Raw genomic sequence first — 24,856 nt, 5'->3', positions numbered from 1 at the left:
CACAAGCATAATTTTATTCACATACTTTAATATTTATCTATAAAAGGAACTCTAAAATTGTGATCATAATACCATTACCATATCTCCAAAATTAGTGGTAAATTCTTAGTATAATCAAACATCCAGTTTTTTAAATTAGCATTTTTGTTTGAATAAAAATATAAATTGATATATCATAATTGATGTCTGTTAAATCTCCCTTTTCTTGAAATTAAAAAAACATTTTAGCTTTTTAATTTGAATTAACTTTAGATTTACAGTGGCAAAAATAGTCTAGCTCCCCTCCTTGTTAACATCTGGCAGAATTATAGTACAATGATCAGAACTAAGAAATTAACATCAGTACAATATTATTAACTACTTAGTATATTCAGTCTCACCAGTTCTTATGCTAATATTCTTTTTCTGTTCCAGGGTATAATCCAATGTTCTACACTGCATGTGGTTGTCATGTTGCCATTGTTTCCTCTGATCTGTGACAGTTCTTTAGTCTTTGCTTTCATGACATTAAAACATTTGAAAACTACTGGTAGTTATTTGATGAAGAGTCCCTTAGTTGCAGTTTGATGTTTTCTTATGATTGCATTGAGGTTGTACATTAGAGAAATATTATGGAGATGACATACCCTTCTCAGTGCAGCATTATCAGGGGTTCCATGCTGTCAATATCACTTATTACTGGTGATGTTAACCTCGATCATGTTAAGGTGGTGTCTTAGTGGTTTCTCACTGTAAGGTTATTTTTCCTTTATTTGTTCTTAGATAGAGGTTGTTTTTGTAGTTTTTTTTGTAGCCTGGATTTTGCTGATTACATTCCCATAGTGATGTTTAACATGTGAATATGTAAACTGGGTTAGATGTATAGGGTTCTTAGGTACAGGTTGATTTTTGGTATAGGTGATAAGTATCGGGGGGTACTCCTGTCTGGTTGTTTCTCTTGTTAGGTTATCCTTTTAGTTTTATTAATTTCCAAAGGTGGCCAAAAATTCAAAAAAAATCTACAGTTCACTTTGGGGGGGGGGGGTATTTATTTATTTATTTATTTATTTATAACATACAATATATTATTTGTTTCAGGGGTACAAGTCTGTGATCCATGAGTCTTACACAATTCACAGCACTCACCATAGCACATAACCTCCCCAGCGTCCATTACCAGGCCACCTATCCCTCCCATCCACCTCCCCGCTAGGAACCCTTAGTTTGTTTCCTGAGATTAAGAGTCTCTTATGGTTTGTCTCCCTCTTTAGTTTCTTGTTTCATTTTTACCTCCCTTCCCCTATGATCCTGTTTTGTTTCTCAAATTCCTCGTATCAGTGAGGTCATCTGATAATTGTCTTTCTCTGATTGACTTATTTCAGTTAGCTTAATACCCTCTAGTTCCATCCACCATTTGTTGTAGCAAATGGCAAAATTTCGGGTTTTTGATGACTGCATAGTATGCCATTATATAAGTGTGTATGTGTGTATCATATATAATATATATATGATGTCACATATATGTCACATATATATATGACATTTTCTTTATCCATTCATCTGTTGATGGACATCTAGGCTCTTTCCATTGTTTGGCTATTGTGAACATTGCTGCTATAAACATTGGGGAGCATGTGCCCCTTCAGATCACTACATTTATATCTTTAGGGTAAATACCCCATAGTGTAGTTGCTGGATTGTAGGGTAGCTCTATTTTCAGCTCTTTGAGGAATGTCCGTTCTGTTTTCCAGAGTGGCTGCACCAGCTTGCATTCCCACCAACAGTGTAGGAGGGTTCCCCTTTCTCCATATCCTTGCCAGCATCTGTCATTTCCTGACTTGTAAATTTAAGCTATTCTGACTGGTATGAGGTGGTATCTCACCATGGTTTTGATTTGTATTTCCCTGATGCGAAGTGATGTTGAGCACTTTTTCATGTGTCTGTTGGCCATTTGGACGTCTTCTGCCCATTTCTTGATTGGATTATTTGTTCTTTGGGTGTTAACTTTGATAAGTTCTTTATAGATTTTGGATACTAGCCCTTTATCTGATATGTCAGTTGCATATATCTTCTCCCATTCTGTTGTCTTTGGTTTTGTTGACTGTTTCCTTTGCTGCGCAAAAGCTTTTGATCTTGATGAAGTCCCAGTAGTTCATTTTGTCCTTGCTTCCCTTGGCTTTGATGATGTTTCTAGGAAGAACTTGCTGCAGTTGAGGTTGAAGAGGTTGCTGCCTATGTTCTCCTCAAGGATTTTGATGGATTCCTGTCTCACACTGAGGTGTTCATTTTGAGTTTATTTTTGTGTGTGGTGTAAGAAAGTGGTCTAGCTTCATTCTTCTGCATGTGGCTGTCCAATTTTCCCAATACCATTTGTTGAAGAGACATTTTTTCTGTTGGATAGTCTTTCGTGCTTTGTTGAAGATTAGTTGACCATACAGTTGAGGCCCATTTCTGGGTTCTCTATTCTGTTCCATTGATCTATGTGTCTGTTTTTGTGTCAGTACTATACTGTTTTGATGATGACAGCTTTGTAATAGAGCTTGAAGTCTGGAATTATGATGCCACCAGCTTTGGTTTTCTTTTTCAACATTCCTCTGGCTATTTGGGGTCTTTTCTGGTCCCATGCAAATTTTAGGATTATTTGTTCCATTTCTTTGAAAAAGTTGATGGTATTTTGATAGGGATTGCATTAAATGTATAGATTGCTCTAGGTAGCATAGACATTTTTGCAGTATTTGTTCTTCTAATCCATGCACATGGAATGTTTTTCCATTTCTTTTTGTTTTCCTCAGTTTCTTTCATGAGTACTTTATAGTTTTCTGAGTACAGATTCTTTGCCTCTTTGGTTAGATTTATTCCTAGATATCTTATGGTTTTGGGTGAAGTTTTAAATGGGATTGATTCCTAATTTCTATTTCTTCTGTCTCATTGTTGGTGTATAGAAATGTAACTGATTTCTGTGTACTGATTTTCTATCTCTATACTTTACTGAATTCGTGTATGAGTTCTAGCAGTTTTGGGGTGGAGTCTTTTGGTTTTTCCACAAGTATCATATCATCTGCAAAGAGTGAGTGTATTAGCTGTTGTGAGTAAACTGTTATGAACAGAGGTGTGAAAGCATCTGAGTTCCTGCTTTTATTTATTTTGGGTATATACTTATGAGTGGAATTGCTGGGTCCTATGGTAATTCTTTCACCTTGTGAGGAACTGCCAAATTGTTTTCCACAGTGGCTATACCATTTTATATTCTTATCAGCATTCGCTAAGGGTTCCATTTTCTTCAGATTCTTGCCAACACAACAGGGCTTTGATTTGCATTTCCCTAATGATGTTGAATAACTTCTAATGTGTTTGTTGACCATATGTATATCATCATTAGAGAAATGTCTACTTAAGTCTTTGTCCATTTTTAAATAGGGTTGTTGTCTTTTTGTTGAAATGTAGGAGTTCTTTTTATGTAAATCTGAGTTTTTTCATCAAATAAATAGATTGTGAATATTTTTTCACTTTATTTATAATGTTTTCTGCTACATAGAAGCTTTTGATGAAGCCCTGTTTATTCTTGTATTGCTCATGTTTTGGGGTCATATTTCAGAATGTGTTGCCAAATTCAAGGTCATAAAGATTTATCTGTTTTCTTCTAGGAGTTTTATGATTTTATCTCTTATATTTAGGTCTGAAATTTCATGGATTTTTGTGTTAAGTTTCGTTTATTATGGGAGGTAGGGATCCAGTTTTCCCAGTAGTATCTATTGAAGAGACTATTCTTTCCCCCACTGAGTGAACTTGACACCCTAGTGAAAAACAATTGGTGATAATGTGGAGGGTTTATTTCTGGACTCTTAGTTTTATTCTGTTGGTCTGTATGTTTATATTTTGATTATTTAATGTAGCTTTGCCAGTTTTTAAGTTGTATGCTGTGAGTGCTCCAACTTTGTTCTGCTTTTTCAAGGATGTTTTGGCTATTCGGAGCCTCTTACCTTTCTATGTGAATTTGAGAATGAATTTTCCCATTTCTACAACTGAATAATTTTTTTAAATCCACTTTTTGGATTCTGTTTTGGACATTTGTCCATGCTAATAGGGATTTAATTAATTTACCTGTTAATGGATTATAAAGTAGTATCTGAAATTCTAGTCCAAGATGGCAACATAGAAGACCTTACCTCCAACATTGTCATACCAAATCCATAACTATTGTTAGAGCAATTCCTCCTGAAAAAAAGCTGACAGGTGACTGAACAGCTTCTTCACAACAGAACATAGATATACCATGTTTCTGTTTCTTTTGTTGTTCTCTACGTGGTAACATATGGAACCTGAACCACTGCAGACTATAGTGGGGAGGGACTAAAGTACTGAGGGATGCTAAGCAGATATGTTTGCTCTAGACCAAAGGAAAAAACCTGTGGTTTAAAACGGCAACTAGAATGTCAAGGAACCAGCTCTAGAGCCCTGCCAAATAGCAGGAGAGCTGTTGGTAAGTACCAGGCTTTGTGTTCCTCCTCTTGGAAGTACAGCTGGGAGAAGAGGCTGGGTGCCTTGACATGCCTGCTGCCTCAGGGAGCCCCAGGCCATCTAGTGCATACCAACACCAGATGCCTTGAGGCACAGTAAAAAAGGCTGCCATTTAAAAAGAGAAACTACAAGAAAAAGATCTGGAGACATCACAATTCCAGACTTCAAATTTTATTACAAAGTGGGAATAATTAAAATTGTATAGTATTGGCATGAAAATAGACCTATAGATCAATGGGACAAAACAGAAAACCCAGAAATAAAAATGATTATATAGTCAATTAATCTGTAACAAAAGAGGAAAGAATATACAGTGGGAAAAAGACAGTCTCTTCAACAAATGCTGCTGGGAAAACTGGACAGCCATATGCAAAATAATAAAAATTAGACCACTTTTTTTTTTTTTTTTTTTTTTTTTTTTTTTTGCTATATGTAAAAATAAACTCTAAGGGCCTAAATGTAAGACTTGAAACCATAAGTATCCTAGAGGAGAGGACAGGCAGTAGTTTCTCTGACATTGGCTATACCAACATCTTAGGTCTGTCTCCTGAGGTAAAGGAAATAAAAGCAAAAATAAACTATTGGGACTACAGCTAAATAAGAAGCTTCTGCACAGTGAAGGATACAACCAACCACATGAAAAGACAACGTACTGAATGAGAGAAGATATTTGCAAATGACCTATCAGATAAAGGGCTAGTATCTAAAATATATAAAGGACTTAACAAACTCAACACCCCAAAAAACAAATAATCCGGTTAAAAAATGGGCAGAAGACATGAACAGACATTTTTCCAAAGAAGACATGCAGGTGGCTGACAAACACATGAAAAGATACCCGGTATCACTCACCATTAGGGAAATGCAAATCAAAAGTACAATGAGATATCACTTCATACCTATCAGAATGACTAAAACCAAACCGCAAGAAACAAGTGTTGTCAAGGATGTGGAGAAAAAGGAACTTTCATGCACTGTTGGTAGGAATGCAAGCTGGTGCAGCTACTGTGGAAAACAGTATGGAGTATCCTCAAAAAGTTCAAAATAGATTCTATAATCCAGTAATGCTGTAATAAACTATGGAAGGATGCCAAGTGTCCACTGATGTACAAATGGATAAAGTATGGTATGTATATACAGTGGACTATAGCTGAGCCATAAAAAATGGAATCTTGCTATTTACAACAACATGTGTAGAGCTAGAGAAAATAATACTATGTGAAATAAGTCAGAGAAAGACAAATACCATATGATTTTACTAATGGGGGGTGAGGGAGAAGAGAGACACCAAGAAACAGACTAAGAGAACAAACTGATGGTTACCAGAGGGGAGATGGGTGGGAGAATGGGTGAAATAGGTGATGAGGATTAAGGAGTGTACCTGTCTTCATCTAAACAAAACAAAAACCAAAGAACAACTACAGTATAAAGGATCTGAACAAGAAGGGAAAATCTGCCAAACAAGAAGGGAGCTGTTGAAATTCTTTCTGGGTAGGAGGGGCTGATAAGAGCCTTGCTTTACTTTTCCCCTTCACCTTGATAGCATGGACAGGAGAAGGATATGGGTGCGCTAGCTGACCTATCACCCCAGTGAGCCCCGGGACCCTAGGCCACACCAGCCCCAGCCGTCCCACCAAGGCAGCCTCAGAGCAACGTAAACCAGGACTCTCATGGTCAGCACTTACTGCAGTTCCAGCCATCATCAAAGGTGACACAGGTACCAACCACCTTGGAACACTCTAGACCCACACCACTCTGGCTCCAGATGGCTTTGCTAGGGCCCTCTTACCTCAGAGTGCTCTGGAACCTCCTATCTTAAGTGTACTGAGCACCCTGGGACTTTCAGCACCTGCCCCACCAGGGCACCTTCTGCATTGAATGCCTGAGGACCCCCCACTTTTCTTTCACTTTGGCTGTCCTGCCAGGGTGCCTTCTGCACAGAGAGATTGGGGATGACCATATAAAAGACCATTCCTTAAAGGTTAGGAGAATTCTAATTCATAGAAAGAAACACCAGATGTCAAAGTGAGACAGAGGGAATATACTCCAAATGAAATGGAGATAAGCAATATGTATGATAGAATTTAAAGTGGTGATCAGGAAGGTGCTCACTGGACTGGAGAGAACTCAGAAAATATAAAACAGAACCAGTCAGAGTTGAAGAATACAATAACTGAAACAAGAAATACACTAGAGGGAATCAGCAGTAGATTAGTGGATGCAGGGGAACTGATCAGTGATCTAGAAGACAAGGTCATAGAAAGCATCCAAGCTGAACAGCAAAAGGAGTTTAAAAAATGAGAGGCTAAAAGATATCTTGAACAATAATCAAATGCACATTCACATTATAGAGGTCCCAGAAGGTGAAGAGAGAGCGGAAGGAAATAGACATCTTGGTCAAGGAATCACACAGAGTTCCAAACAAGATGAACCCAAGGAGGTCCACATTACTTGACACATAGAAATTGAAATCTCAAACATTAGAGATAAATAGAAAATTTTAAAGCAGCAACAGAGGGAAACAGCAGCAACTTTGAATGTATCTTATTACTCCCTTTTGGCCTGTAAAAAGCTGAAAGAATATTCTTGGTTGTAGGCTTTTTTTTTTTTCCCCTATTTGGCAAAGAGTGATAGTTTTCCAAAGAAAAGTTAAACTAAACCAAGCTTATAAGAAATTAGTTAAAGGGACTTCTTTAAGTGGAAAAGAAAAGGCCCTAACTGGAAGTAGGGAAATATGAATAAAAAGATGTATAATATGCCAACATTTATATGAACTGTGGAAGTGGGAGTTAAAAAGTTCCTTTAGAATGTTTTCAAACCTAAGTGGCCACCATTTTAATGTAACTTGTAATGTTACATATAAACCTCATGTTAGTCACAAACTGAACACTTAGAGTAGGTACACCAAAAAATAAAGAGAAGCCAAGCATAACATCACAGTCACTAATCACAAGGGAAAAGAGTAAGAAAGGAAGAAATGAGCAGAGAACTACAAAAGCAACTGGAAAGCAGTTTAACAAAATGACAAAAACGTACCTGGCAATCATTACTTCAAATGTAAATGGTTTATATGCTCCAATCAAAAGACATTAGATTACTGAATGTGTAAAAAAAAAAAAACAAAGACCATCTATATGCTGTTTACAAGAGACTCATTTTAGAGCTGAAGACACATATAGACTGAAACTGAAAGAATGGAAAAAGATACTCCATTTTAAAAGGGAGGGGAAAAAAAAACGGGGAAGCAATACTCACATCAGACAAAATAGACTTTAAAACAAAGACAGTAACGAGACAAAGAAGGGCACCACATAATGATAGAGGGATCATCCAACAAGAGGAGACAGCAGTTATAAATAGCTATACACCCAACAGATAGAAAGGGAGAAATTGGGAGTAATATAGTAATAGTAAGGGACTTTAACATCCCACTTACATCAATGGGTAGATTATTCAGGCAGAAAATTAATAAGGCAACAGCAGCTTTACATTTTTTTAAGACCAGATGGACTTACATATATAACATTCCATCCAAAACAACAGAATATACATTCTCTTCAAGGGCACTTGGCAATTCTCCAGGATAGATCACATGTTAGGCCACAAAACAAGTGTCAGTAAATTTAAGAAGATTGAAATCCTATCATCCATCTTTTGCGACCACAAGGGAATGAAACCAGAAATCAGTCACAAGGAAAAGATGGAGAAAACCCAAACACATGGAGGCTAATGAACAAGCAATGAGTCAACAAAGAAATCAAGTGGAAATGAACAAAACAAAACATGGAGACAAATGAAAATGAAAACACAACAGCCCAAAATCTTTGTGATGCAGTGAAAGCCATTTCAGGAGAAACTTACAGTGGTACAGGCCTACTTCAAGAAATAAGATAAATCTCCAACAACCGAAGCTTACACCTGCAGGAGCTAGCTAGAAAAAGAACACACAAAGCCCAAATCTAGTAGAAGGAAGGAAATAATAAAGATCAGAACAGAAATAAATGAAATGGAGATGAAAACAATAATGGAAAAGATCAGTGAAACCAAAAGCTGGCTCTTTGAAGAGATGAAGTATCTGAATAAACCTTAGTGTATTTGTCCTTCCTCCTACTGAAAAGTACCATGAGATCGCTTCCATTTTTGCTTTGACAAGTAATACCAAGCTTCTTGTGCTACTCATTCACATGTTTGAAAGTGTCTTTATGGCCATAGTTCTCAACCTGGGTCAGTTTTGCCTGCCAGGAAATATTTGGCAATGTTTGCAGACATTTTTGATTGTCAAGATTGTCAAGCATACCTCAGGGAGGTATACCACCACAAAGTATTATCCAAATTATCCAATTTGTTAATATTGTGAAGGCTGAGAAACCCTGCTGTGGGGTATACTTTGAGGTGGGATTGCTAAAGCTTGGGGTATGTGCAACTCTTTTCTAGTTATTTTATGAAACAGATTTCTGTAAAACAAATATTTTCAATACAGGTAAAGGTTTGGAATGTCTTGAATTAAAGTTTCTTTGGTGATAATGGCAACCCAGCAGTTATAAGCAATTTAATTAAACCAGATGGAGTTAGTGGCATTACATAGAGTTAACTGATATATTTACTTACATAGAGGGCGCATATAATCTTTTAACTTTATGAACTAAAACACATGGTTGCCTCCTGTCTGATGAAAGATTGACTATACAGGAGAGTCTGCTTCAAAAAAGTATCCCCTGTGTAAGACAATAGTAGTTGGAATATTAGGCTAAAGATGATGATTGAATAAGAGAAAGATGATAGCATGAAAAATGTAGAATTTTTTCCTGACAGAAATTATTATTAAATATAGAAGGGTTAAAGGTTTGAAAACGTTCTCTCTAGTGTGATTTAAATTAATGCTTTAATTGTAACAAGGGAATTAATCATGAATTTTGCAACCCACTTTTAAGTTTTTAAGAGCCCTCCATCCCCATAAAAACCCAAGGAAAGCTACAGCCCCAGAACTATCGGCAATGCTTATGTGCATACAATTTAGCACATGACTGTTGGGTGGTTTATGCATCTTCTTTGAGTCTGTTCATGGGTCACACCCAGCACACAGATTTCTAGGTTAAAAACTTTTCTAAAAAGGTATATTTGAAATTGTCAGTGAGTAGTAAAGACACAACTATATTGTTTGTATCTTCAGTGATGGAGAGAAATAGGTGACTTGGAATTAGAATTTTTCAAGTCCTCTAACATTAAATGGATGAGTACTTAATTATATAATTATATATATATAAGCCTTTTGTTTTTTGTCTTTTTATTAGGTATATGCAGCAGTGCTATGGCAACAGACTAATGAAAACAGACAAAATTCAACAGAAAAAGTATGTTTTGGAGCTGCCCTCCCAGAAGAAAAACTTAATGACTTTCGTGATGAACAAATCGGACAGTTGCAGGAGCTGATGCAAGAAGCAACTAAACCCAATAGACAATTCAGTATGACTGAATCCAGGAAACCAAAATGTTAGACTATACAATAATGCTTAACAAGTATTTTAAGTTGCACTACCAAAGATACAGATGTAGTGAAAAGAAGGGCCATCTGTACCCCAATGTTCATAGCAGCAGTGGCCACAGTCATCAAACTGTGGAAAGAACCAAGATGTCCTTCAACGGACGAATAGATAAAGAAGATATGGTCCATTTATTATGCCTCCATCAGAAAGGATGAATACCCAACTTTTATATCAACATGGACGGGACTGGAAGAGATTATGCTGAGTGAAATAAGTCAAGGAGAGAAAGTCAGTCATATGGTTTCACTTACTTGTGGAGCATAAGGAATAATATGAAGAGTATTGGGAGATGGAGAGAAGTGAGTTGGGGAAATCAGAGGGGGAGACAAACCATGAGAGACTGTGGACTCTGAGAAACAAACTGAGGGTTTTGGAAAGGAAGGGAATGGGGGGTTGGTTGAGTCTTGTGGGGGTATTAAGGAGGGCACGTAGTGCATGGAACACTGGGTGTGGTGCATAAACAATGAATCTTGGAACACTGAAAAAAATTAAAGAAAAAATAAGTATTTTAAGTTCAGAAGCCCTTATTTTAACTCCCCTGTTTTTTTTTTTTTACTTTATTTCTTAAGCTTTTAGGCTTTATGAATGCCTGGTATTAATGAAATATTTTATTTTGGGGATGTTATTAATGCTGTCTGTAATATGTAGATCAATATGAGTAGTAGACAAGACTTCATATTATTGAAGTAACACTACTTGCTGGATAGGATTTGATTTTTGGACTAAATAAGAAAGTGACTCTTTCTTGGAAAAGTTGTGGAATTTTGCCAGAAGTTTTTTTATATATAAATTTAATGCTGTTCTTGTTCAAGCATTATTAGCCTCATGGTTTTAGCTTCAACAGGTAAGTATATTGTGATAATAACAGATGTGGAGTTCCAACAAGGTTGTTATTTACATGCATTGTCAACCTGAAAGTTTCATCATTTTTACTTAATAATGTATGATTATTTTTGTAAACAGCCCTTCTCCAGATACAATGAAAGATTAAAAAGCTTTAAGATTCGGTATCATACATTGTATAACCCATCATATAAATGATAGTGTAATGTATTTACAGTGTTTATCAATAACAGATGACCCATTAAATTATATAAAGATATAAAACACTTTCATAAAATTTTTTGTTTATAAACAAAGTTAAGTGGTAATCCCATGCACATCCTAAATGTTTAATTTTTAAAAATTACTAAAATGACTTGTAACTTTTTAATTATGTATGTCTACTTTGAGATTCTAAAGTGATCATTTTTCAGATGCTGTTGCATTTATTCAGATCTTTAAAAATTGATCCATATTTACTCTCTTGCCATATTGGGCTGCTTCTCTGTGAACAGCTGCCAGACTCCTCACTCCTTTTAGCAGTCCTCATTGAGTCTAGAGCCCTCAATGTAAATTGATATAACCACTGTGGAAAAGAGCATGGAGGTTCCTCAGAAAATCAAAAATAGAAATACCATATGATCTAGTAATTGCACTACTGGGTATTTACCCAAGAATTCGAAAACACTAATTCAAAAAGATGTATGCACCCCTATGTGTACTGCAGCATTATTTACAATAGTCAAGATATGGGTCCTAAGTGTCCATTGATAGGTGAATGAATAAAGAAGACACAGTGTGTGTATGTGTATATATAAAATGAAATATTACTCGGCCATAAAAAATGAATGAAATCTTGTAATTTGCAACAAAATGGAAGGACCTAGAGGGTATTATTCTAAGTAAAGTAAGTCAGACAGAGAAGGACCAATGGCATATGATCACTTATATGTAGAACTAAAACACAAAACAAATGAACAAACAAGCAAAAATCGAAACAGTCTCATAAATACTGAGAACTGTTAGTTGCCAGTGGGGAGCGGGATGGGGAATGCAAAATAAATGAAGGGGATTGAGAGGCATAAACTTTTGATTATAAAATAAGTCATACTGAAAAATATGAAAAATATTTTTCATATTTTCACTGAAAAATACAGTATAGAGAATATGACAGTATTCTAAAATAGTCTATAATATTGTAATTACTGTGTGTAGTGACAGAGGGTAACTACACTTACTGTTGTGAACACTGTGTAATGTATAATTGTTGAATTACTATGTTGTTCACTTGAAACCAGTATGATAGTATACATTGACTATATACTTCAATTAAAAATAGAAAAAGTAAAGCATAGGTTATATAAGAAGAGAATAAAGGTATTTTAGTTTAAGTATAAATATGATTTCTAATGTTTAACTCATTTTTATATAACCACTTTAGTGGTTACATGTTATATAGAATTTTTGAATGTAAAACCAACCACTAAAATGATTGTTTTATAGAAATGAGTGTGTAACTTTCAAGCTAGTAATTGAGGAAAAATGAAGTAGAAAAAAATTTTATAAAATAAGGAAAGTAAAAAGAAAAACAGAATGATGAACAGAAAAAATTTGAGATTATAGAATAATTAAAATTTGTTAATAACACATCAAATATGTGGACTAAGTTATCCAGCTGGAGGCAGAATAAACTGACAAATATAAATAAAACCATTTATATACACACCTACAGCATAAAATAAAGTTTGAAAATAAAATTTTGGTGAAAGTTATACCAATGAAAAGTAGTCTGATATAGATATATTTATAAGAAAGCAAACTTATTATAATGAAAGGTTTAATTCACCGAAAGGGTAATTTTTAAATTGGTTTACCTAGAAATAAATGATTAAGCAGCTCCATATTTTAGGGAGTTAACACAGTTGTAAGTCACCAATGAATCAATCAATAAATACTAATGGATCCTAAAATATAAGTGGAAATGAACACTGGTGAAATACTCTGTGAAATTTATGGGCTGTAGCTTAAAACAGTAGCTGGAGGAAATTCATAGCTTTGAATGTATCTAACAAAAAGAAAGACTGAATATTAATGAGAAGTATCTATCTTAATAAATTAGAAAAACAGCACAAAATAATCCCAAAGGAAATAAAGATTAGAGCCGAAAGTAATAAAAAAATGAAGTTTATTCTTAGAAAAAGACTTCTTTTCAGTGAGAAATCTCTGGTAAAGTTGGATAAGAAAAAAAAGTATCAGGAGGGAAAAGAGGACATAACCATTTCTTTTCTGACATTTAGTAGATATACTATGAACAACTCAAAGCCAGAAAATTTGCAGCATAGAAGAGCTAATTTTTAGAAATTATATAGCTTAGCAAAGTAGATCATCCCCCCCCAAAAAAAGGTTCTATAGCTCTTCCATTAATTTTATCAATATTAATAGAAAGAAAATTTTAAACAACTTCTTTGCTGAGTTCAGCTAAATATTCAAGAACTTAAACAAGTTTTTCTAGAGAATAGAAAAAGAAGTATACTTCTTCCTAACTCATTTTGTGAGACGGTCAAATATCTGATACCAAATAATGGTATCGGTAAGGAAAATTACAGGCCAATTTCACTTATGATATAGATGCATAATTCTAAATATTAGTAAAACAAATACAGTAAAAGATGACTCATCATGACTTGGTCACGTTTATGTTAGAAATCTAAGGTTGTTTTCACATTAGAAAATCAATTACTATGATCCACCACATAATCAAATTAAAGATTTAATTGTGATCTCATTAGAGCTATAAAAAGCATTTGCTAAGCATTCAACATCTATTCATGATAAAAATGCTCCTAGCAAACTAGATATAAAGGGCACTTCATCCGTCTAATTAAAGGGTTTCTATCAAACATCTGCAACAAACATAATGAATCCTTGAAAGCTTTCTCTTTGAGATTGGGGAAAAGACAAGAATGTCATCACTGCCTTTCAAATCAAAACTATAAGTCTGAAATAATTTTAATGTATATGTTGAACATCCCCAAGAATCTACAAATTATTAGAATTAGAAATTTAACAAGTTTGTTAGATGCAAAAATTGCTGTATAAAAATCAATTGCATTTCTTTCTTTTAAGTTTTTTTTTTTAAGATTTTATTTATTTGTCAGCGAGCGAGAGAGAGAGTTTGCACAAGCAAGTAGAGCAGCAGGCAGAGAGAGAAGCAGGCTACCTGCTGAACAAGGTGCCCAATGCAGCACTGGATCACAGGACCCTGGGATCATGACCTGAACCAAAGGCAGCAGCTTAACCGACTGAGCCACCCAGGCATTCCCAAATATCAATTGCATTTTTATATAAACAGCACCAATGTGAAAATTTATAAAATATTAAAATAATAAACAGAAAGCAATTTCACAAAAGGTATTCAACTGGAGAAAAATTTGAAATTCTACTTAAAGACTCTAAAGAAAACTGAAAATGTGCTATTCTTTTGTTCACTTTGTTACATTTGTATAGTTTTGATTGCCAAGTGCTCAGGTAACATGGGACAAAGCAAAATTCTTTAAAGCATTAAAGGTCCTTATACCTAAGGCTAAACCTTGACTATATTATTGAATTCATTCATATCCTGAGGGCTAGCAGATCAGCACCTGCACATTTGGCATGCTTCATTTTTTTGGATTTAGTTTCTCATTGCAGATTTGTCAATGTCCAGTGAATTTTGTTAACTTGTATTAGGTTTATGAATAAAGAAACATTAAAAAATTAAAACCATTAAAAAAGAAACATTAAAGTGTTACTCCATGCTCAAGGAGTGGGAGATTTAGAATTGTAAATATAATTATTCCCAAACGCTTTATAGTTTCTAAGTAATCTTCATCAAAATTCCAAATGGTTTTTTAATTAAAAAGCACACTTAAGGATTTATATCAAAGTGGAAAGGACCAAAACCAGCCAATTGACTAAGAAGAAGAATGTAATAGAACTTTCTCTGCCTGCCAGTATTGAAACACATTATAACTAGTTATGAAGAGAGTGCAACATTTTATTATATGGAGGCGTAGCTTATGGCAATGGTGGTGTAGCTTATGGCAATGGTGGTACCATCCTATAGGGCAGAAGGGACTGCTTTTCAACAAATGGTTCTGGGAAATTTAGGTATTCTTATGGAAAAAAATTCTTGGGTACCTAGAGTTGTAGATTTCTTAAAGATCAAAAGGTAGAAGGCAAAATTATGACACTTTAAGAATACAGTGTAAAGAGTATCTTCAAAATACTGAGATAGGAATGGATTTTTTTTAAATAGGCTTCACATCCATCATGGAGCCCTATGCAGGGCTTGAACTCACATCCCTGAGATCAAGACCTGAGCCAAGATCAAGAGTCAGATGCTTAATCCAGGTCCCCCAGGAGGGTTTTTTGTGCAAAAGTGAGTGAGAGAGAGAGCACAAGCAGGGGTGGGAGTGGAGGGCCAAAGGGAGAAGGAGAGAGAGAATCTCAAGCAGGCTCCACATCCATCGTGGAACCCAATGCAGACTTGATCCCACCATTCTGAGATCATGACCTGAGCTGAAATCAAGAGTCAGATGCTTAACCAACTGAGCCACCCATGTGCCCTGGGGGAGGATTTTTTAAAGACACAATCAGCTCTAGCTGTAAAGGAAAAAAGTGAACATAGCTCAACAATTAGCAAGTTATTTTTTCCATCAAGAGCAATAAGCAGTCCAAATGCTTGCCTCGGATTATGAAGAGGTAGTTTTATCACATCAATAACGCTCAAAGAAATAATACAACATCTAAAGAACTATATATCAATAAGAACGATGTAAGATCCAAAACAAAAGGGAGGAAAATCTTGAACAAGAGATTCATAAATTCAGATGGTCAGTAAACAAAAGCCTTTGTTTCATTTGTAACAGAGAAATGCAAGTATAAATCACAATGAGATTGTATTACACAACTTTCAAATTGCCTAAAATAAGGAAACCGACAATAACATCTCATTGAGAATGATAGAAAGTAATGGAAACTCTCCTGTCTTGCTAATGAGAGTGTTAATTAGCATAACTTCTTTTAGAAAACAATTTGACATTCTCAAACAAATTTGAAGATGTTAAACTGTCTAAACACTACTGCATTATGATGTGGTGGTTAAGTACAGACTCTGTTGCCAACTCCATGGATTTGAATCCCATCTTTTTACTTCTATGACCTTGAGTATATGACTTCATATATAAGAGGAAGATTTTTTTTCTCTTACTCCCAATTACTGTCCTAGGAACTAAGTTTTGCCCTCATGGGATTTTTTTGGTGACGATTAAATGAGTTCATCTATGTGAAATGCTCCTTACAGTATCCAGAACATCATAAATACTATAAAGAGTTTTCTATCATTGTTATTGCTATCATTATTATTAATATTACTTTACAACCCACAAAATCACTCTGACATGTACACGAGATAATCTTGTGCATTTGTAGAAGATTAGGATACTATACAAGAATGCTCAGAGAAGAATGATTTTAGCAGTCACAAGCCAGAACCGATCCTAATGTCCCTCAAACAGACTGGATAAAAAGTTATAGTACATAGAGAGCAATGAAGCAGAATGCACTACAGCCTCTCCTAACTACAAGACTGATGGAAAGAAAGAAGTCCTATCTAAGCACACACAGTATGAATCCATTGGTACAAAGTTCAAAACCAGGCAAAGTGAAGGAATAGTGTAAGGGATGCAGATATTAGTCGTAAAACTATAAAGAAAAGCAAGAAAATAACAGTCACAAAAATTAGGAGGATGGTTACCTCTAAAGGAGCAAACAAAGCTAGGGCTGAGAATGATACATGGGGCTTTTTAGGGTTCCTGGATGATGGTGTTTTATATTTTAAAGGTTTCCATGAATGTTTACCATTATTCCTCTCCTCTCCCAACATACGGCAGACTGGACCTTGTTTAAAAAAAGGAGCATTGCGGTATTGAGTATGATATTGGATTAAAATCAAACAAATCAGATACCCATACTCAATATTCAATAAAGTAGGAAAATAATAATTTTATTTTATTAAGAATCAACTACAGATTATCTTTAATTTAATATAATTAGTTCCCCCTTTTTTAGTATAATCCAACTGTCTACAGTTTTGATTTATTCATAGCATTTCATGAATGTGTTCAGTATGTACTGCAGGAATGCACCGGCTTGAGAAGGAAAATAAAGATAAGGCTTAGTTTTCTGTTTACTCTTGTTTTTTGTTTTTGTTTTTTTGTTTTGTTTTTATAAAGCTCTTTGCTTTCTAGCCCTTGGCCCTATTTTATGTTGATGTGTTTCAAGTGAACTTGGTTTTGCAGTGAATGGCAGGTGAGGTTTGTATGAGACTGACAGACAAAAGACTCTAGGACCTTTATAATGTCAATTAGATTCATATAAAGCTGTTTAATCTGAAGAGGCAGAGAAGTTTATCTGGTCTAACCACATTTTTCACCTTTTCATTTTTAGAATTTATTTGGTCAAGAAATGCATCTTCACTTTCAAAGATTAGTGAATTTGAAACACAAATTTGCTTGTTTCAACTAGTTTTGTGGTCTGAATATCTCTAACTGTGATAGAAATGTAGAAATGCTGGGCTCAAGCAGCAATTATTATGGGCTTCAATAAATGGGTGATTTCTAGACAAGCTCTAAGACTCTGTGCTATTTTAGCAAAGAAATAATGGAGTTCAATGCTAAATACCTGACATAGTATACCCTTTTCAGGGTTTCAAAACATCTCAGTGTAGAAGCTGATAGAAGCTGAATGTTAAATAATTGTTGCTAAGCAACTTTAAAATAATAACTGTCTGCAGAGGAACAGCCTATCTGGTGAATGCCGCCACTCACATGAGATCACTGGAAAGGGAATCAAGCACCAGGATAAGAAGAGGAAAATTGTAAATTTAAAATGTGTATCACAACGAACTTGTAAGACAAGCTCACTCAAAAGCAATGTGATTTTTATTTTTATTTTCATAAAGATTTTGTTTATTTATTTGGCAGAGAGAGAGAGCGAAAACAAGCTGGGGGAGTGGGAGGAAGAGCGAGGGAGAGGGAGAAGCAGGCTCCCAACCTAGGAGCCCAATGTGAGGCTCCTCCCCAGGACCCTGCCATTGTGACCTGAGCCGTAGGCAGATGCTCAACCAACTGAGCCACCCCAGCACCCCAGCAACGTGATTTTTCAATGATTAAAAGAAAACATTATGGTTAAAACATTTGAATGAACTAGATTTGAATTAGTTGATCTTTTACACCAACTATTCTAATGTTAAGGAGATGTGAATTAGATCTCAAAGCTTTATGAAATGTTCTGCCTTCTAGAGACAGGCATCTCACATTGTTTAACTGGTGTCCCCATCTGTCTTCCTAGAGAATCCAAGTTCCATAAGGGCAGGAATTTTGTCTTGTTTGTTGCAGTTTTGTCAGTATGCACAGCTGTGCCAACCACACCGCAAGCACTCAATAAATATTTGTTCAATAAAATAATGATATCAAAAATAGCGCATCGGTCAAGATCGTTCTGGAAACAGAAAACCATTAATTTGAATATAGAAGGTTTACTATAAAAAAGTATTAACTATAATAGAGAAGCAACTAAGAAGACCTAGGGAGAACTCTAAAGGTTGCACTATCCAAGGAAGGACTGAGTTGGAACGGGGTTCCCTCCCCAAGGCTGGGATTCAGAGCTTGCTGGAAAAGATGCGGTTGCAGCCCGCGGGCCAGCAGAGATGACGGTTGTATTTTCCAGGTTAGAGGTGGTCTGTCTTTCTGGGCAAACAGGAAGCTGGCAGGTGGGTTTGCAGAGGGAGCAGTGTGCAGCCCGGGGTACGCGGTGTACATTTCTGGAGGACCCAGTGTAAGAACTTTGGGAGTGTGGGCAGGCTGAGGCGGGCAGCAGGCACAGAGAGAATCAGGTGCTGAGAGGCCTGGGAGGGCCATGTGAAGTGTTCACCAGGCCAGGCCAGGCTACAAGCTTGACAAAAGACTAAATCTTGGGTGTGCAGCCGGGGCAGAGCACCCCTGGAAATCCCAGACCTGTGCCACTGACCCCAGGCTGCAGGAGCCAGAAGCAAAGATGGAAGCACACCGTCATCAGGGAGAAAAATCCATCAACAAAGCTCAGTATTGTGCTCACTGCAAAGGAGGACTGAAGTCCGTATTAGCACAGAACTAGTGACGCAGGACGACTTCGGAAAGGAGAGGCAATAAACTGACATCCAGCACATCCAGCTAACAGAGATGCTCATTTCATGCCAGCCGGGCTTCAGATGGAGCCTCTCACGTAAACATCAGCTCTCTCATTGTTTGGGTTGCTGTTATTTTCTGTTTTATAGATGAATAATCTGGAATTTAGAGGAGTGAAATAACCCGCTAGAGAGGAGAGAGCTGGTAAGTACAAGAGCTGGGATCAACGTTTAGGAGTTTGCTAGCATCTGTGCCCTTCACCCCTGCACTGTCACACTTCCTCCCAAAGGAAAACGGGATTGAATTGGTAAAGGTGATAGACGGGCCCGCTGTTGGGTCAAGACTTATGGGTCATGTCCTTATCAAGGGACACATCAGACACTTGCTTTCCGGTGGCCTTACCCTCCCAGAGAGTCTCAGGTTCTCAGCGTGCTATAGGCACCCCTGCATCAATTCCTCCTAGATGAGTGCCCTGCGCTGGGCACCTGGTGGTCAGGCCAACACACAGGACAGTCCTCGCTTGAGTCCCCTATGCAGGGAGACAGTGATGGCGTGGCAGGAAACACTACATGACACCTCTCTCAAAAGTAGGAGACTGTGTAGTAAATTTCCCAAAGTTCTGACGTCACACAAATGGCCTCTAAAACACAACAGAGCCCTTAGGATCTTTCACATTCAGGAATGGAGAGAAATACACCTGTTCACTCTGAGAACCACACGAAACACCCTCCCATTTTTGTTCTTAGGATTTTAGCCTTAGATCTCTTCACTCCATTCTCTCCCTGCGTAGTCTGTCAACTCCTTTGGCTCTCGGTACCATGTATTTTGGTAATCCCCAAATCTCTGTCTCCAGATCACATCTCCTCCTCTTGGTCTCCAGATCTCTGAATCCAATCACCCCCAGATGTCCTAAAAGCCGAAGCCCGCAGTTCAAAACTAAATTCATTAAACGCCTTAAACTTGATTACCCCTCAGTGTTTGGGCTTCTTTTCTGTGAATTGAATTGCTTACCCAGCTGTCATCACCAGAGACTGGCAACCTGGATAGTTTCCTCTTCCTCACTTCCAAAAGAATTCATTTCCTTCCCTCCTTTCCTACTTGATCCAATCCAGCCCCAAGTCCTGATGGTCCTAACTACTGAGTAGCTTCAACTTCGTTTTGTTTGTTGGTTTGTTTGTTTTGTTTTGTTTTGTTTTTAAAATCAGCACTTTCATTTCTTCAGCTCAAGGCATTCTCTCATCTGGATTTCCCTTCTTAAATGCCTCCAGGACTGCCCCCTGGAATGTATGCTCCAGAATGCAGCTTGGGTACTTTTTCTCATTTGAAATCTCATTGTTACTTTCTTGATTTAAAAACCCTGCAGAGCCATTTTATTGAGACTAAGTCCAAACTTCTTAAGGGTTGTTCTAAGACCTCTATGATCCAGCCTGTGTGGATTTTTTTGGTATCAGTTGGGGGTTAGGCACAGAAACCACACCACAGTCACTGCCACTGGGAGAACCAAATATAAAGAACTATTAACTCGTTACTGAGGAACTGACAAAGCCGAAAGAGAACGCTGAGAGGGCGCAGAAGCAGGGATTGCAAGAAAGGGCTCTTACTCTGCAGGAGGGCTGGAGGAATGAGGGAAGAAGGGGAAGTGACTCAACTTGAAAAGCTTAGAGGTGCTGCCCTGAGCTGCTCATGCTCCCCAACACCCCATGCAGACAGGGCAGTGGGCAGCGGGTGCTGGTGGCTCTGAGACGAAGCCTGAGGAGGTTAGTTTGCAGCTGGGGGAGAAGGGGCTGCTGCATCCTGAGGGGAGAAGTGAGGCCAGGGTGACACTCACAGAACGAGAGCAAGTAAGGAGCAACAATACGTTTCTGGACGGAGCCACCCCTCCCTGCTCTGATCTGGTTTATCTGGCATCCCCTATTAGCAGAACCTAACAAAAAGCCTTTTGGCAGAGCAGACATGTGATTTGTAGAGTCCCGGCCCCAAAATCACAAACCAGGTAGAGAGGGCTGGGTTCGAAGCTAACCAAGAATGACTTAATAACAGGCTGGATCTGTCCCTTGGGCTGGTCAGCGTGCACACACGTCCTTTCTGTGCCTACGGGTCTTCCAAACGACGACAGAAACAGGTCCGTGTTTTCTTCTAGCAAGGTAACCATCCTTTGCACAAACACGTTCTCATCCTTTTTTCAAAATGAGGAACCCAGAGACTCAATAAACACATCTACCTTCATTAGTAACCCTACCATTTATCTATAATACCTGTTCCTGAAATTCGGTCACAGTTCCATTTGAGTATTTAATTGCCTAAAGGCTAAAGCGTAACCTGCTAAAACAACTTGCATAAAATAATAAAGGATAGGATGTAAGAGAAAAATAAATTTGTACTTACGAATACACAAACATATACCCATTCATCTAATCAGCAAAGAAGAAAAAACAGATAGCCGTTAGTCATTGTTTCTACAACTAGTCACAGAGCCACTGTTTATATTTATACATTCTTCTTCCTCTGCCCATCCCATGTTTCCTTTGCTCACAGCCATAACTGCAGCAGGTCAAGGTATTTTAATTGGTGAAGGTTCTAAATCTTCATTCGTAACAGGTCTGATTCTTTAGCAGACCTGCCATTTTTGGGGCAGAGAAATCCCTAGATTCCACAGGTCGTCCTCCCTGTTCCAAACCAGCTTCCTTCTACTAACCAGGGATAATCCTCTCAACCAGCAGATCAAGTCCCCCTTCGCTTACTGAATCAGTAGCCTGAGGGACTCTCGATGGTCAGGAGGTAGTCTCTGTTTCTCATTCAATAGAACCGTCCTTGAGACTCTTGATGGAAACATTTCTGCCTTCCGAACCAGCCAACCTCAGAGGTGTAGGGAGAGAAAGCAGGAATTCTGCATGTGGAGTATGAATGATGCGGGAACCACATGCAATTCCGTATGTTGATTCCTGGACCATGTATTCTAACCGTGGGAGAGGCTGTTTTACTGACTGGTCGCTGATTTAAAATATGAACCGGACCCTATAAAATAGAATCCTGTCCTTTCAGGATATCATTTCCTAACTGGCACCCTAATGGCCTTCAGTAAGCTGCTTCCCCACTCTCCTGGGCAAACTGCTGCTAGGTGACAGGTATTGGAAAACTAGCGAACCCCCTTGGCATGAGCCCAACATATGCCTTCTTTGCTCTGGAATGAGTTCCCTGATTAGACGTGATATTTGCATAATGCTATGATGATGAATGAAGCATTTCAGAGGTTCACAAACTGTGGTGCTGGCAGGGCATTTTAAATAGGGGTGATCCATTCATAGCCAGAATCAGGACTATTTGATGAGGATAAATTCCTGCCTCTTCCATGTAACCCGTGGACTTCATCCCTGAGGAATACTGGTATACCAGGGCTCAGTCTCGGATGCTGGCAGGTTAGGACCTCAACAGCAGTGGGAGTCAGGTCAGATTTGGTGAGAAGACTGACTTCTACACACTGGTGTAGAGAGCCCACTGACAGCCTCCATTCTTGCCACCTCGGCCACTTTGTACAGGGGCCCATTGAGTAAGCACTGCAATGACTGGGGAGAGATTGGCATCTACACAACTCATCACCACACCTGATTACTGAGAACCTTCTCTGCAATAGATGCTTTTTGATGACCAATAACACGGCATACAAATAGTTTCACACCCTGTGCCCTTCCTGAAAGTTTCATCCTCATACTTCTTCCCCAGACCTCACTGGAGGATATTTTCCAATATTGTTCTTTCCAAGTCCTTGATCATCGAGATCAACTGTGAACAACTGTCCATAAATCCATGTAGATACACAGGTCTTTTGGTGCAAAGTGAACAATCAAATAAACCACCACTGTTTCCTTTATGGCCACCCTTCACCGCCAGCCCTGAGAAGGATTGTAACACTGCCATCATCTACCTCTGGTTGCTGCTAGAATATCGTGCAGAGACACCTGTAAACCAGGTCTGAGTTTTTCTCACGTCAATCAACCATCATAGGAATTCCCATGCAGACTTAAGTATGGACTGGAGGAAAGGGGTGACGCAACCCAAGCGGGCGCCAAAGAAGTCTAAACCATTTACTCATAGAAGCTGCTGACAGGTTGCTATCGGATACACTCAGCACCCAGGTTTCACTGGTAGCTCAGATCGCATGGTCCCCTGATACCTCATGGTTAGGCATTCAATCTTTATCATTACCTCGTAGCAAGCCAAAACCCATTTCTCAAAAGGAGACCTTTTTGCGGAAGAGGGCATGAGTCTGCTTCAACCCCCCCTAGGTTCAATGCTGTTTCTTCTTTCATGGCTTCCCAGAGCCTGCCACCTCACCCCAGCTTGTCACAGACATTTTGTGTCTCATCGGATCTGCAGAGTCAGAAGGCCCAAGAGCAGGTGCATTGCAGTGCTGACTTGCTGAAGAAACGTCTGTCGCTTTGGACCTCACTCAGAAGTGGCAATTGTATGGGTTACCTGGTAAGGGTCCCCCTTCCCAGCTTGGACTTTCTGGTGAAGACTGTGAACGTCGTGTAGTCTCATTAGTGTGGTAGGCTGGCTTTCTCAATGCTACGACTTTATACGTAATGCTCCATCGCTCTGGCAAGCCTTCCTACACCTTTCCTGGCCCTTCCTTGCCATTTTGGCCTCAGCTTGGGGTAGGGGGGCAATGCTGAGAGACTGCAGGGCAGTCTTCCTGTCCCCTCAAGCCCAGGTTAGGTGTCTCTATTTTGTGTTCTCACCGTCCACTTGGCTTATCACATTGTGTTGGAACTGCTTGTTAAATCATCTATATCAGTGTTTCTGAACCCAATTTTAATATCATCACCTCAAAAGAACCATTCTAGATATCTTTATCTAATTCCTATACCCCCCCATAAAATTTTAACACCACATACATAGTCATATCTGTTCATCTGCTGCATGTATAGCTGTGCCTTATACACTTTAAAACAGTTTTGCACCCTCACAAGAGCCAATTTTCACCTCACTTCTAGGCGATATTACCTCTCCCCACCCCCATCCTCCTTCAAGAGAATGCCTGGTCTATGGCATCAGCTCCCACCAAGGCAAAAGCCGTGTCTTGTTCTTTTCTGAATTACCAGAGCCTGGCATGGTACTTGGTATGTAGTGAAGACTCAGTATTTTGTAACCAAGACTGATACAACCTACAAAGGACATCAAAGATCTGAGATCAAAGCAGAGTGATATTGCTACTGTCTTTTACCTTTGATTTACTCTTACAGAATTTGCTGGGCTATGATTTTTTCTCCTTTATTATAATTTTTTAACATTTTTCTTCTCAAATTGTAATTTTCTTGAAGGCCACGACCATTCCTTATCCATTCATTGACTCTTTCTAGAAAGATGGTGCATGGTGTTTTGCACAAGAAGATAGTCAATGACTAGTTATTCAAGTGTTGGAAATAAACTAAGAAACTTAAGTCCTGTCTGAAAGCAACAGTTGCTTTCAGTTAAGCCCTCAGGAATGGATCAAGAAAGAGGGTGGGGGGTGATTTCCCTAAAGGGATTCCAGGACCATGAGAGAATTTTCTATAAGCTGCTGCCTATTCCATTTCTTCTTCCTCTGTACTCCCTTCGCTTTTCTTTTCTGTGTTTTTCTATATGTCAGTCTCCCAGATGGACTGGAAATTCCCCTCACCAAGGACTATTTTTCTTCCTCCATCTTGTGTTGCCTGCCCCTCGCATGCTATCAGACATGAAAGGAAACAGCAGAAGCATATCCATGTGTATGAGTTCTCCCTTTGCCTCTGACTGGCTGTCATCTTT

The 24,856-nt window shown here is 38.1% G+C and overlaps 1 protein-coding gene across 2 annotated transcripts in view; it reads left to right on the top strand.

The window, feature by feature from the left end:
• Positions 1-10,552, top strand: part of SDHAF3 (succinate dehydrogenase complex assembly factor 3) — a 60,843-nt gene extending 50,291 nt beyond the window's left edge. For both annotated transcript variants that reach the window (XM_082693595.1, XM_082693596.1), the window contains exon 2: positions 9,789-10,552. In XM_082693595.1, the coding sequence (XP_082549721.1) occupies positions 9,789-9,992 (204 nt within the window). In that variant the 3' untranslated portion in view covers positions 9,993-10,552. The remainder of the gene's footprint in view (positions 1-9,788) is intronic.
• Positions 10,553-24,856: the final 14,304 nt, after the last annotated feature.

This window comes from Mustela nivalis (assembly GCF_964662115.1).
Source record: "Mustela nivalis genome assembly, chromosome: 12".
Lineage (NCBI taxonomy): Eukaryota > Metazoa > Chordata > Mammalia > Carnivora > Mustelidae > Mustela > Mustela nivalis.
This window is presented reverse-complemented; position numbering and strand designations above follow the sequence as displayed.